General features: G+C 59.5%; 1 protein-coding gene across 1 annotated transcript in view; it reads right to left on the bottom strand.

Annotated features, from left to right (window-relative positions):
- Window positions 1-8,930, bottom strand: part of Dhrs3 (dehydrogenase/reductase 3) — a 36,090-nt gene extending 27,160 nt beyond the window's left edge. The window contains exon 1 of the mRNA XM_047516625.1: window positions 8,359-8,930. Within this exon, the coding sequence (XP_047372581.1) occupies window positions 8,359-8,553 (195 nt within the window). The 5' untranslated portion in view covers window positions 8,554-8,930. The remainder of the gene's footprint in view (window positions 1-8,358) is intronic.
- Window positions 8,931-14,536: the final 5,606 nt, after the last annotated feature.

Below are 14,536 nucleotides of genomic sequence, written 5' to 3'. Positions count from 1 at the left end.
TCAGTGAACACGGGCTTTCACTAGATGCGACGGGTCGGACATGCACTCAGTCAGGCAACAAGCATCAAGTAAGCACCCTACTGTGAACCGCACACTGTGCTAGGTGCCGACCCTACCTGCTGGGTGAGAGGAACACAGCCTCTGCCCGCTTCTGTCTTACGATCTTTGGGAGAAGAGACAAACAAGTAGCCACAAAGCATGGTGGGCTGCCCTGGCAACCCATGACCTGGCCTCACCACAGACTGACCTGGCCTCACCACAGACCGACCTGGCCAATTGAGCTACTTGGACACAGAGAGGCAAGTGACTAATGCACTGTGTAGGGGAAGCTGGGTGGTGAGGGGTTGAGCAGCCGGGAACCCAGTGAAGGCCTGGCCTCCACCCCAGCCTCTCCAGTCCTGGCTCCTGGGCCATCGGTCCAGCTCCTGCCCATGAGGAAAGTGGCCGCTGTCAACAGTCATGGCAACAGGGTTTGAGGCCTGAAGTGGGAGGGGAGATGCCAGGCTCTGAGATCCTCCCACAAACTTCTAGAAGGGGCCGAAGGCTAAGGTTCCCCAAGGGCTTGGTGGGCAGAACCCTCTCCTTGCTGGGCTGATCCCAGGATGGGGGCGAGGCAGGCGGGTGGGTCCTTTGCCTCTTGCCCTTTGTGCCTGGCAGACAACTCTGGGGCGGGGGAGGGGACTGCCACCCCAGGAGCCATCACTGCTTGCAGATGCCCTCTCGATGACCTGGGAGGATTATCTGAGCCCTCTCACTAAATCTTCACACCTTCAAGTTTCCGGTGAGGGAACCGAGGTCCAGAGACCGTCACTTGCCCAAGGTCGCACTCTCCCGGGTGGCTGCCAGTGTGGAGGGGCGCTGGGGCCGCGCGCCAGGGTGGGAGTGGGGCCTGCTCCTGGGGCAGAGGAGCAAGCGGAGCAGAGTCCCTCAGTCCAGGAGCTCCATCGTCCTGGAGCAACCAGGAAGGAGGGAGGAACGCGGCGGAGCGCGTGTGTGGGCAGAGGGCACGCGGACACCCTAGAATTGCTGTCTAGCCTCCCTCTTGTCCTCTCTTTAAAGCCATGCTGTCCCCACCCACCAAACGACATGACTTCTAAGCTACAGATGAGGAACTCTGGAGAGGTAGCACACGCCGGTAATTCCAGCGACTTGGGAGGCTGAGGCAGGGGCATCGCGGGTTCGAGGCCAGCCTCCGCAACTCAGCAAGACCTTGTCTCACAATAAAATAAAGCCAGAAGTGAAGTCGACCTGGTTAGGTGGAGGTAGGTCCCTCAAAGTCCCCTGTTCCAGTCCCTCATCCTGGGCGGGCCCCAGCGTGCTCTGGAATCCAGACTGAAAACGTGGCCTTGGAGCCCCGGCTGGTGTGGACTGCCCAGGCCTGCTGGCACTCAGATGCTGGCAGAAGTGAGACACGGGCAGGCGACAGTGAGGACGACACACACCTCCCCAGGAGGCTGTCCAGGGTGGACAAAATGACCACAGCCCTCATCCATCAAGTGCTTTTCCAGTCCCTTCTCTGAGAGGCCTCTGAACAAAGGGGATTCAAGGTCGCCCTTCTGGAAGCAGTGCCTAGACCCACAGGCCTTTGCCAGGCTGACCACTGTTGGCCCTGAGCACAAACCACTAATCTCTACTGTCCACCCTGAGCTCGGCCCGGCTTGAGTCACGGGACTCCAGAGTGTGTCCGGCCCTGATGCGCGGCCCACTCTGGGGCCTGCATCTCTGCTGCAGGACTCGGACGGGACCCGGCCAGCCTGCTCAGCCTGGGACAGGCGGGGACTAGGAGGGCGCCTTAAAAGTATGGACACTTCGAAGTGTCACTGTCATTCTTCTGGGGTCAGAGTTCTTCAGATCCATGGGGGGCTCCACAACCAGCCAAGACCAGGCCTTCCTGCTGCCCCCCGGGTGCCCAGTCTCTCGGGACTTCCTTCAGGCGCAGCAACCTCCCCCTTGTCCGAACATCAAAGCACTCAGGTCACTTCCGAGGGGTCCGGCTCAGTGGTGACCTTGGGTTTGTTTGGAGGGCCCTACACTCTTCCCTCCGTGGGGATCCTTGCAGCTCCAAGGCGCTACGCTAGTTGTCAAAAGGAGATTCACCTGGGCTGCTCTCCTATCCGCTGACCCTTTAAAACAAACCCTGGTGGCTGCGGCCGCCTCCATCCTCTGGCCAGCATCCCATCGACTCTGTGCAAGTACTGCCGCTCACGCTCGGAGGAGGAGTATGTGTGTGAACACGGACTTGACTGCACCCTGCCTGCATCCTGTCCCCGCACGTCCTGCCTGCCGACCTCTCTCCAGGGCCCTTGCGTGCCAGGCTCCAGGATTTAATAGTTCGTCTCTCGACCTCTCCATAACCCTGACAGAGGCAGGCTGGGCCCACTGGGAGTATCTGTCCCAGTGGGCAAGCTCGAGTTCCGAGGCTCGGCATCCGGGTCCAGGGTCAGCCTCTAGGCAAGCGCCCTGCCACTGCGACTCAGGGATGACCACCAGCCACGCCTGCCCGAGGTCAGGAGCCCCCCAACCATCCTGCAGAGCCGGAGGCATGCATGTCACCCCATCACGCATGTGTGACGGCCACACAGCACAACGGCCATGTCCCAGTCATGTCCAGTGCCAGACATGTTTGGGACCATGATCGTGTGACTACCGGCCATTCACACGACCACAGTTGTGTGGACCACCCCAGTCGCAGGAGCCCAAAGAAGCCACCAGCACCCATTTCGGAAGCTGTGGGGAACTAAGTTAGGATTGAAGTTCAGGTGAGGATGGGAACATGCTCCTACCCACATCTGTCATTTCTGGCACCTCCAAAACGACAGATCAAGGAAAACCAGTGTGCACTCTGGTAAGGTCATGCTGCGAAGGGTCGTCTTGCCCTAATGGTAGTTGACACTGGTGTCCTCTGCTTCGCCTGCCCCCTCCTCCTGTCCAGGTTATTGTCACAGATGTCACTCTGGTGATGATGACTCATGGATTCTGAGGAGTGCAAGGGATTCACAAGGTCACCCAGAACCCAACCTCCACAAGGTGTTTGCATGAAGAGCAGCCTGGTCATCTGCAGAAAGCTCCACAGGGCAGGGCGACACCCCTGTGGCGGGGCCAGGTCTACACTGCTGAGCTCCCACCACCCTGGTACTGCCCTCCAGAACCTTCTGGAACAGGCCTCGGGCCTGCACCATACTGGACGGGAGCTGATATCATCTCCCACCTTTTAGGTCGTCAACGAAACTCCCAAGGACCTGCCACCCAGGCCAATGTGGCTTCTAGTCCTCAAGTCCTCAGCCACCTGGGCCTGCTACCTGCACACCTTCAGTTACCCAAGGCCCGAACCACACTGACCGCGGAAAAGCTCTCTGACCAAGCAGAACAGAGATGCACGCTTTCATTCTGGGCCCGACACCGTGGGATATATTTTGTTTTCGGGGGCAGTTAAGCCTTATGGCCACTGAGAGACTCCTCCCAAAGCGACACAAGCTTCTTAACCTGGGGAAGGACATCACTCCAGGAATGCCAAGTGCCACAGGAGAGAACGCGGTTTCCGTGGCTCCCCGTGGCAGCTCCAACGTCAGGTTTGCAGCACCAATGGCTGACGAGACATCGTCACAATGCCTCAGAGCTGGGTTACCCCGCAGCTGGCCGTCACTGCTCACCGACTTCCGGCAGGAACAGACCAGGACCTGCCGAGGGCAGGACAACCCAGCAGACACCCCACTCCAGACCCAAGCCGCCTGCATTCCCCGCAGCCGCTCTGACGGAGATTCTGAAGGAGTCCATCGCGCCTTCTAAACTCCAGCCCGGCACCCAGCGCACAGCCCGAGCTCCCAGAAGACGGCGAAGCCAGGTCGCCGTGAGGTTCCCAGGGAGCCACAGAAGCCCAGCTGCCGGCTCTGACCCCCACCTGCTTCCCCATTCCACCAGGCGGGCGAGCCCCCCAGCCTGGGGTAACGTTCTGCTGCACTCAAAACCCCGCGCGGGCTCCCGGGGCACTCAACGTCAAGGCCGAAGCCGCTCCTGGGTCTGCGGACCCGCGGCTCCGACTCTCAGCCTCGCGCTCTGCCCTTCCTGCCTCCCCCTGGCCCCTGGCTCCCTGCTCCAGCCACGCTGGCTGCTTTGAGGCCCCAGTACCTGGCACATGCTCTCCTCTGAGGCTCTGCTCCTCCCTCTGCCCAGAATGCCGTTCCCTCCCTCCCCACTGTGCCCTTTCCTGGGATCTTCCCCAACGTCCCTGGCTCAGGGAGGCCTTCCCTGCCTCCGTTCTAGCCCCCTCCCATTTCTGACCCGCTGCCCGCATTCGCCTCCTCCTTGGCACTGACTGCAAACTAATGCACTATTTATCCGGCTTATGACATCGCTGTCTCTCATCCACGCAAAGCTCAAAAGTGTGTAGCGGTCCGTGGTGGTGATAAGGCCTTTCGGATGTCCTGGGTAGAAGGACACCTTCTCATAAATACACCTTCTCATAAATCAGTTACCCAAAGTGGGGGCTTCAAACAGGTAAGATGAAAATGGACCAGAGAAAGAAACTGTAATGATACATGTGAGCGGGCTAGTGTCTGAATCGTCAGAAGGGCCCCATGCGGTCAGCGACAAATGCATGCGTTGGTCCGGAAAGAAAGAGAAAGGGAAGGGGAAGAACTTGAAGCCAAAACAAGGTCAGAGAGGGCGGGTGCCGTGGTGCACACCCGTAATCCCAGTGGCCTGGCAGGCTGAGGCAGGAGGACTGCAAGTTCAAAGCCAGCCTCAGCAACGTAGTGAGGCCCTGTCTCTAAATAAAACATAAAGAGCTGGGGTTGTGGCTCAGTGGTGGCGCGCCGGCCTGGCACATGTGAGGCACTGGGCTCGATCCTCCGCACCACATGAAAACAAATAAATAAAACAGAGGCATAAAAAAAATAAATAAACATAAAGAGGGCTAGGGATGTGGCCCAGTGGTTAAGTGCGAAGAAAGAAGACCAACAAAACAAGCAGGAAACGCTGCCCCCCAGGCCGGCTAGGCAGCCAGGCCCCTCGTTCTCTTGAAATCTCCAGGTTGGAACATTCTACGAGAACTGAAACGTCACTGGCAGGCAGACAGCTACCTGGTGGCTGTTGGGGCTTTGGGAGTGGCTGCGGGCGTCCCTGGAGAGAGGGCACTGGGTCTTTTCTAACTCAGGGCTGCTTCTCTCTCACTCAGTGGGACCTGATGACTGAGAAAACCAGGGATGAGGGCGAATAGCCTTCCCTGGGTCCTCTATGGTCAGTAAGCCTCCTGGTTTGTGGTGATTTGTTACGGGGGCCACAGGAAGCCTACACACACACACACACACACACACACACACACACACACCCCGACCTGTGCCTCTGTGCCGTAAGCCCCGGCCATGTCTCCCCCTTGGCTTATCTTTGCTGCACCCTCAGAGGCTCAGAGCTGTGTCAGCACTTGCCAGACCCCGTGGGCAGGCTTGGGAGCAGAGTCTTGGGGGCCGTCAAGGGAGTGATGGGCTTGGGCAGCCTCCAGGGCTAGGAGCGGAAGGACAGGGACTTGCCGAGTGGGAGGGATTCACAGATCTACCTGAAGGACGAGTCTGGGGCTTCGGGAACAGGGCTATATGCCACGGGTTGTTAATGCAGGTTCAAGTGTCTTCATCCACCTCCCCACACAGGCCCTGAGCCCGCTGCGGGGCGCTGGGCCACAGGCCTGCCCTCCCGGCCCAGGACTCTCACCAACCACTTGCCAGATATGGGACCAAAGGCAGGGCATGGGCACCAGCTTCGTGCAAACTGTGGTGGAATTCCAGGAGGGCACAGAAAATTAAAAAGGGGTCCAGTAGGGATGACCCAGCAAGCCCCTTCCCCTGGGAGACCCTAAAGGCGACAGGCCCTGACCTCGTGCTCACCTTGGGACCTTGTGCGTGAGGACTGCTATTTTCTGGTTAGGAACTTTCGAACTCTGAAGCGTCTGTGTCCCTTTAAGAAAATCCTCATTCGGATCAGCTTTGCAGCCTGGGACTTGCTACCACTCACTGGCTACCACTCGCTGGCATCTCCGAATCATTTCCCCCAAGGCCATTGTGGGAAAATGGGTTGTCACTCCCCTCTTCCTGGACATGTCAGCTCTTTGGAGGGGCACTAACACTCCTCCTTTCTTTCCCCTTTGGGGACCTCTCCCCTCCAGATTCAGTCCCACCAGGATCTGGGCAAGGAGGGCTCTCAGGCAGGGCCACCTGCCCACTGATCAGCACTGCAGGCTGCAGGGGTGCTGACCCACCCAGTGCTCCTGGACCACCCTCAAGCCCACTGTTCACTCCTGTCCCCAGCCCACTCAGCTGTCTCGCTTGTAAACTCCCAACTCCTACAACACTTGGTCCTTTGTCCCCAAGGCCACCGATCCTCGAAACACTCCTGGCTTTGGGGGTTGTCCCAAAGTGTGCTCACTGGCCCCAGAAGCACTCGGGCAAGGAGCCGGGATTCCAAATTGCCCACCGTGACAGCAGGCGGAAGCCTCATTAGGAAGCAGCTCCAGTAATGGGTCAGATCATTATGAGCCACAGGGAGCCCTAGGTCATCCTGCCTGGTCCCGGCTGAACCCAGTATGAATGGCCCAGGGATTCTGCAAGGCCCCGTGGATCCTGTTCGGTGACCCTGCCACCCATTTAAGACACATTTGCAAATGGCCCTAGGCTTATTTCTTGGAAGAGAGTGTCCCTTCCAAGGCAGGTGGGCCGTGGCTTCCAGTGCATGAAGTGGCAGGCTCCACCTGCACGGTTATACCCGCTCCCATACCAGAGCCTTCTGGCAGTGTAGGATTGTTTATAGTCCGTCAAGTTTTTCCAGGTCGACCCAAAATTCCCCATGCCTACTGCAGTTAGTTACAAGCGCCTCAGGACTTGGCCAGCTGGAAGATTCAGAAGTCTCTGTGGGATGCAGACAGCTAAGGAATGACAATCACACGCAATTGTCCCAAACAATCCCCTCCCCAGTCTGCCCTCCGATCCCCCTCTGCGGAGGGCTCAGGCGGGAGCCCTGCCGAGGGGCATCCAGGCAAGGAAGTAAAACTGCTGAGAGCAACTCTTACTTCCTCTTATTCCGTGAGTCCAAGGGTTAAAAACGCTTCGGAACTCCCCTTCCAACTGCAAGGTCAAGCAGCTGTCCAAACCACCCAAGGAGACGAGGGAGTCCTGGACAGCTGGCCCCCCACTAGCTCGGTGGCGACAGGCCCCTGCCAGCCTGGCTAGGGAAGAGTTAATCAGCAATCAGCTTTGGCTGATAGTTCAGACTCCAAAGTTCAGTCCCAGTCCGAGCCACCCCGGAGGGATTGTAAATCTCAGGGCAGTATTTAACAAAACAAAAGCAACCTGGAATTACATGCAGGTTTGGTTTTCTACAGTACATATTTACTTAATCCCCAAGGTATGTGGCTCCATGTCAGATCAGCTGGCTTTGCTGGCCCTTTCAGCCCCCCTGGTTCACAACAGTTTAAGTTTCAAGCTAATTCCCTGTTTTCGATCTTCCTCTTCACAGAGCCGGCTAGAGACGGCCTGGCCTGCCGGCCTCAAATCCCTCTCTCGATTGCTCTTGTCACTGGGTGAGTCAGCCTGGCCTGAGTTAGGACTGGGGTGACAGCCGGCTCACCCTCCCCACTCCTTCAGCACCAGGTCTCAGAACACTGAAACAGGAGGTGCTGGGCCCAGAGAAACATTAAAGGCAGTGCCCAGCGAGCAGGACCCTCCCCAAGGGGCCACCTCCCCACCTCTGGGAGGCTGTGCTGGGGGAGGGGACAGGGTCCAAGGTGAGAACAAGGACTCTTTATCAGCTGCTGGTTACCCCATCCTCCTCTTTCCTGACTTCCACCTGGGCCTCCTGGTGCCTGGACTGCCACAACCCTCTTCCTCCTTTTCAAGCCCAAACCAAGTACCCCCTCTCCAGCGTGGTTAGAGCTACAGCCCACCAGGTTGGGGCTGGGAAGGGGATTGCCAAGGAAAACAGCAAGCCAGCTAGCTGGCGGCTAGGGCTCTGCCCCTGAGCGCACATACCCTGCCCTCCTGGGTGGTGGCACAGGGGGAAGGCGAAGTGGGGGGGGGGTCCACAACACGTGGAGAATGGGTGAGTCTCCTAAGTTTCAGGGTGGGGGCAGCCAGCCAGACACCGATCCCACAGGAGCCCATCAGCTCCCGACCTGCCAAAAGAGACAGTCGGTGCCGGCAAATTTACAAGGTGAAACCGAGGAGCTCAGCACTTGCGTGTGGCGCAGGGGGGTTGGGTGGCCAGCCACTCAGCTCCCGGGCCAGGGATCCGGCGGCCGCAGCAGGTGGGGGCACTCGGGCGTCAGAGGCCCCTGACCCTCAGCGCCCACTCCCAAGAGTGGCCGTGCCCACCTACCTTTCTGACGCCGCGCTCTGCAAACTCGCGAGCGAGCTGTCGCCCAATGCCTCTCCCGCCGCCGGTGATGAGGACGTTCTCCCGCGACAGGTCCCGCAGCTTGGCGGGCAGCACCCGTCCGACCGCCGCTTTGGCCACTAGGTAGATCATCTGCAGAGGGAACACTACCAAGGCGCCCAGCCATTTCCACACCATCCTCCGCGCCGCGGAGCCGGGCAGGGGGCGAAACTCCCCGGACGGAACAAACAGGAATTAAAAAAGAAAACGCCCCAAAGCAATAATAAATAAACCGAATAAAAGAGAGAGGCGTCCCACCTGGTCACTCTTGAAATGACCTTTCCCCAAATGCAAAGCACCGGCTAGAAAAAAAAAGGGGGGGGGGGGAGACTTAAAAAAAAAAAAAAAAAAGGTCAACCCTCGGGAGGAGAAAAAGCGTCTTATAAGGCTGGGACCGCGAGAGGGGTGGCGGGGAAGCCGGAGGTGGGACGTTCTAACAAGAAGTTTCTTGCCCCAGCAGCCGTGTCGGCTGGGGAATTCTCAGGTAATGTTTACAGGCTGACACAGGAGTTTAGGCAGGGAGAGGAAAAAAAAAAAAAAAAAAAAGACACCAACCACACGCGCGCACCCGGCCACAGTCCCGCGGTTTCAAAGTGCAAGATTAAAAAAAAAAAAAAAAAAAGTCGTTTCCAAATTGTAGCGCGCCCCCTTCTCCAGGAAAAAAAAAAAGTGGGGGAAAAGTGCTTGGAGCTCCCAGTTTCAGCCCACGAAAGTCTCCCGACTCATTGCTATTCTTGGGCTCAGGAAATTGCTTAAACGCGATCTGATTGCCAGCAACGTGCAGCAGAAGTGGGGGGTCCGGGTGTCAGTTTCTTTACGTGCAGGGCTCGCCCTCGCGCGCGCTCGCTCGCTCTCTCCGGCTCCCTCCCTCTCTTCCAGCCGAGGCTGGGAGTTGCCGCTCAATCCGGTTCCCTGTCTCTTCCTTTTAGAATTTATTGCCTTCTTTTTGTCCTTTCCAACTTGGAGAGGGCCCGGGCGCGGAGCGCGCGTGGATCGGAGGAGTGGATCGTCTGCGCGGCGTTATTCATTCGCTCCCGGGGCAGCTGCGGCGCGGAGCAAGAGGGCGGCCCTCCCCACCCCCCATTTTTTTTAATACCCCATTAAGTCTGATTGACAGTTAAAGTTGTTCGGAGGCCTCACTACCGTTCCTCTGAGTGGCTGCAGCGACCTCCCCTCCCCCTGCGCCGTCGCGGGGCGCGCGCCTGGGCGCGCACACGGGCTCGCAGCGACTCGCTCTCTCCTGGGACCGGCTCCTGTCTCTGCAAGCCGGGACTTGCCGCCGGTGTCCCTGAGGGCTCGCAGCTGGAACTCGAACACGCTGGAACCGACTCCAGCGAGCCGGCTCCTCCCAGAGACATTCCTCTTGGCCCGGGCCAGGTGACCACCCCGGCGTGCGGGGCAGGCCCCGGGGAACTCGCGCATGCCTCGATCCAACCAGGTCGCCTAGAGTTTATTTCAGGTCACTTGGTCATCCCCTGCCTCCAGGTACGACCAGGAAGCCACGCCCCATCTTTGCCCAGACGCCCTCTATCTTTACAGAGTGTACTTTCTAAGTCTGATCCAAGACTCACACGGTGCTGGGGGCGGGGGTGGGGGGGACCGCTGGGAAGCAGGGTTTTGCTTTGGGGGGTGGGGGTGGGCAGGGTAAAGGAGCCTCCGCCCCAGGTGCCAATAAAATCCCCATAAGATTAGCTGGGAGCATATTTATTGCTCATCGGAGCTAGAATTACCTTGACTGACAGCAATTTCCTTAATAACAAAAGACTGTAAACAAAACGTCTTAAACCCGAGTCCGGTGCTATGCAAGGAGCAGCTCCTCTCTTTGGGACCCCCTTGAGCTGTCCGTCTGGCACCCACCTTGCTGTCTCCCTGCTGGAGGGTGGGACTGAGCTATTTAGAGTCGTCTGTTTGGAGGAAGTCTGGGAGGTGAGTCACCCGAAAAAGCAGCCCCAGTTAAAAGTGCTGATGGGACTTGCCTCCCGCCCCCTCTCAACCTCTCTGGGCTGGAGGAGGGAGAGTGGCCAGGGAGCTCCCTGTGATCTGGGGCGGCCTTTTCCAGTCCTAGACTTGTTCAGACTGGGCGTCCTGGGCCTCGGCTCTGGAGATTCGGATTCAGAGGTCAGGGTGACTGGAGCGGGTATTTTGGATGCTCTGCCTGGGTGAGAAAGTCACTTGGAGAACAGCTGGTTCGGGGAGGAGGAGGCTGGGGACTACCTTCTCACCTGCGCGAAGGCGCTGTGGTTCTGGGGAGAAGTTTGGCAGGTGAGGCTCTTCCTTGCTTCGGGGCCAATGGGAACCGCTGGAAGAGCAGAAGAGAAGGCAAGGTCAGACTCGATCTGTCCGGGCGAGGCCTGCACGCCAACAGTCAACCCGCCCACTGACCTGGCAACGGGGGCTTCAGCTTCCTAGTTTCCAGGTTACCCCGCTAGGAAGCGGGAGGGAGGGCTCCAGCTCCAGCTCCATGCCTCTTCCCACCCTGCCCCGCTCTGGCAAGAGGGAGGGGAGAGTGGAGGATAGGTTCCCAGGCTCCCAGGGCTGCAGCTCAGGCCCCTACAGCATCCCCCACCTTCCAGAAGAGTGGTCCAGGCAGCCCAGGGCCTCCTCTGCTCCCAGCACCCTGCTAAAGGTGGGCCTCCAGCCTGGGGACTGCTTTTTTCTATCTTTGAAGTTATAAAACTGGAACAGAAATCCCAGCCTGGAAGAGGAAGGCCCACCAGGCCTGTGAAGAGGACTGGAAGCCTGGGCACCCCATAGAAGGTGCCGGCACTCTGTGCTCATCTGTTATCCTTGGGGCCGCCTAGTGGCCAACATCAGGCACAACACCTTCAGGCTGTCCCAGCTTCCAGCGGCCCACAGTTCTGTCCAACTATGCTTTTCTCCTGGTTCATTCCCTCCATGTAAAGTTAACATGCTGAGTCTAGAAGGACTTGCGAAGATCCTAGTCCCCTCCTTCCTCCCCTTTCATGGCAGAAAACACCAAAGCACAGAGGTATCATCCAGCAACCCTGTTCTGATACTGGACCATCTGGGTGACATGTCCTTGGGCATGTGATTGGGTTGAAGGGTGGGCCATGGGGCGAAGGAGACTGAGAACACAGATGGGCTTGCATATTGGCCCTGTGCACATTTTCGGTGAATTTTCCTAACAGCCTGGGGAGTGGTGTCCTTGTGTCCGTCCAGCACAGAGGCAAACTGAGGCTCAGCAGATGGAAGTAACTCAGGGCCGCACTAGGTGCTTCCCATGGAGTTTGGGGTCAAGTTTTCCGTGAACATGTCAAAAGAGACTGGTAGACCCTGAGGCTGGCCAGAGGTGGGTGGTGGCTTTGTTTCTACTTGGTTTCCCTTCAGGATGTGGGGTGTGGGTCTGGCATCTGAGCCTCAGACTGCCCCCAGCATCAGCTGCCAGAGAGGAGCTCCCAGCTCGGATGCCCTGCCCACAAGTCCCAGGGAAGACAGGGCACAGGGGCACCAGGCTGCCGTGTGCAGGTCCGCACTCGGTCCCTGTGGCTCCGGTGAGAACTGCATGGGACACATCCTTCCTCACTCCCGCATCCTTCACCCTGGGCGCCCTCCTCTCTGTTTACTTGGGGCAAGAGCTACGGACTCTAACTCCAGGGTGAAGTTTGAAATTTCACGTCCAGGCCTGGGAGGAGGGCCCCACAGTGTTTTCCCTCCCCTCCAGAAAACGTGAAAGGGGCCTTTGTGGGCTTGGTGGGAGAGGTGAGCCGCACGCAGCCGGGAGAGCTAACTTTTTCCATGACTCAGTCCCGCCAGTCAAGGAGGTGTCAGGACTAGGCTGGGCCGGCTGGAGCAGGGGCTGAGCTGCCTCCAGCCCTTTGAGTGGAAGGAACCTGGAGAGGCGCCTGGCCTTAGAGTCGACTGCCCAGAAGGCCGGCCCTGACCACTGGAGCCGGCTCCGGGGTGTTTGGACTGTTAGAACGGGTTCCAAGCGCACACAGGCTGCTTGTACTTCGTTCTTTACGACCACTGCAACTGAGAGCTGGGCTAAGAATTTTAAAAGGTGCGTCTCAAGCCTTGCTTAGAGAGGCTCGGAGAACTTAAGAAGTTGTCCATCTGCTGGGTGCGGTGGCCCACACCTGTAGTCTCAGCAGCTCTGGAGGCTGAGGTAGGAGGATCGTAAGTTCAAAGCCAGTGGACTCCGCAACTCAGGGAGGCCTGAAGCAACTTAGTGGGACCCTGTCTCAAAATAAATAAAAGGGGCTGGCGATGTGGCTCAGTGGTTAAGTGCCCCTGGATTCAATTCCTGGTACCAAACCAAAAAAAAAAAAAAAAAAAAGGCCCTTATCCAAGACCAAACAGCTGCTGAGAGGTGGAGGTGCAAGCTGGACCTGCCCAAACGCTCAGGCCCCATCCACTCCCAGAGCACTTGAGGCCTCAGACCCACGGAGCCCGTCAGGAGCAGGTTCCTGGGCTCCCATCCCAGCCTTCGGGAGCCAGCCTCCTTGGTTGGGGCTGGAGTCTTCATGCAGGCCGAGCAGGTGGTTGCTGGTTGCTGGATGAAGGCGCAAGCTCCTCCATCCTTGGCGTGGCGGGTCTCATGAGCTCCCAGGTACCAAGGTGGAAGGCCGGACTCCGGAGGCGCAGGGGGGCCGAGTCAGTCATCCTCCCAGCGACTGGTCAGCAACCACCTGCTGTCCTACCCGGGCAGAAGCTGCAGGGTGGAGGGACCCCCGGGGCCAGGCAGGCTGGGTCAGGGAGGTGCTGGGTGGCGGTGCTTCCGGCTTTGCCGTGGGCAGCTGTGGTTCAAAAGCCAGCTCTGCCACCTGCCCCTGGGCTGCCTCGGGCCAGGCACGGCCTCCTTTGGACCTAACGCAGGTAGGACAGGACGGTCCCTTGGGAAACCCTTGGACCTGCCCCTGGCCCCTGCGAAGAGCTGGGTGAGCGCCCGTCCTGAGGTCTGTGGCCCGCTCTGCTGGCCAGGGGCTTGCGCTGCTGAGGAGCCAGGCGACTGTCACAGAGGTGCTGGGGTCCTGGTCAGAGGAGTGGACAGGTCCTGGGGCGCTGCAGGGCCGAGCTGGGGCTGGCACGTCCGCATTTCAGACTTTCCTACCGGGAGGGGCCGGGCTGTGCATCCCGCTCCCAGAGGCCCCTCCCGCCGAGGTGGCCGGGGCTCCCTCCTCTGACCCCTGACCTCTGTGTTGCCCTCCCCCCTCCGGCCCAGGCCGGAGCTTCTGGAGGGTGGGCCAGGCGTTCTGTGGGCTTGCGGCCACCCCGTCACTCTGGCCGGTTCCGGCCCTGCGTTCAGGCTTATGCCCTCCGTCGCCATCGGGTTTGTGCTTCCATCTTCCCCTGTGCTCACACGCGCGGGCGGCTCTGCTAGTCCCCAAAGCGGGAACTGAGCCAGTGACAGGGGCGTCAGGAGCGTGGCGGGCCTTCGCCTCCCACCCCCACGCGCAGCTCCTCCGGGCCGGGTCTTATCGGGTGCCTGACAGCAGTGGGACCCTTGCCCTCGGCCTGGCTCCCCCTTGCCAAGTGGGGAGCACTACTCGACAGCAGGGGTGGGGCCTCCGCGGGGTGCCCCAGGGCGGCCCCCAGGGGCCCACTCCCTTGAAGGAGGTTCAGCCTCTGTGGGTCCCACCATCCCAGCCGTCCATCCCGCTCGGTCCACCAGCGGGTCAGTCCGGGGAGGAGCCCTGAAGAGCCGGTCACTTGCCAAGCCCAGCTCTAAACGTGGCTGCACCGGGGAAGTGCCTGCCAGGCCTGAGCTTTGGGGTCCACGCCGCAGCAGGGTGGATGGAGCCAGTGATGGGGTGCTGGGGACAGAGTGACTGGGTGCTGGGGAGCGTCGTGAGGGGTGTGGGACGGCGATGGGGGGGTAGGGGGCGAGGGTGGATGGCAGACCGTTTCCTCAGCAGTGTGCCCGGGGCCTTGGGGAGGGGCTGTCCAGCAAGCAGATAGGACAAGCCGAGGACAGGGACCTGTGTTGGGGACGCTTGCCTGGCTGCCAGGCCCAGGACAGGAGCTCAGAGTGAACGCAGGAAGGTGGGGAGATGCCACGTGGGTGCTCAGGCTGGGGGTGGCCCTGGGTCGCCAGGGCGATGATGGGTAGGCAGTCCTGAGCTTCCGGGGATCCCCACCCTCCCAAGGGACAGAAGTCCTG

The sequence above is a fragment of the Sciurus carolinensis genome, chromosome 1 (assembly GCF_902686445.1).
Source record: "Sciurus carolinensis chromosome 1, mSciCar1.2, whole genome shotgun sequence".
NCBI classification, from domain to species: domain Eukaryota; kingdom Metazoa; phylum Chordata; class Mammalia; order Rodentia; family Sciuridae; genus Sciurus; species Sciurus carolinensis.
This window is presented reverse-complemented; position numbering and strand designations above follow the sequence as displayed.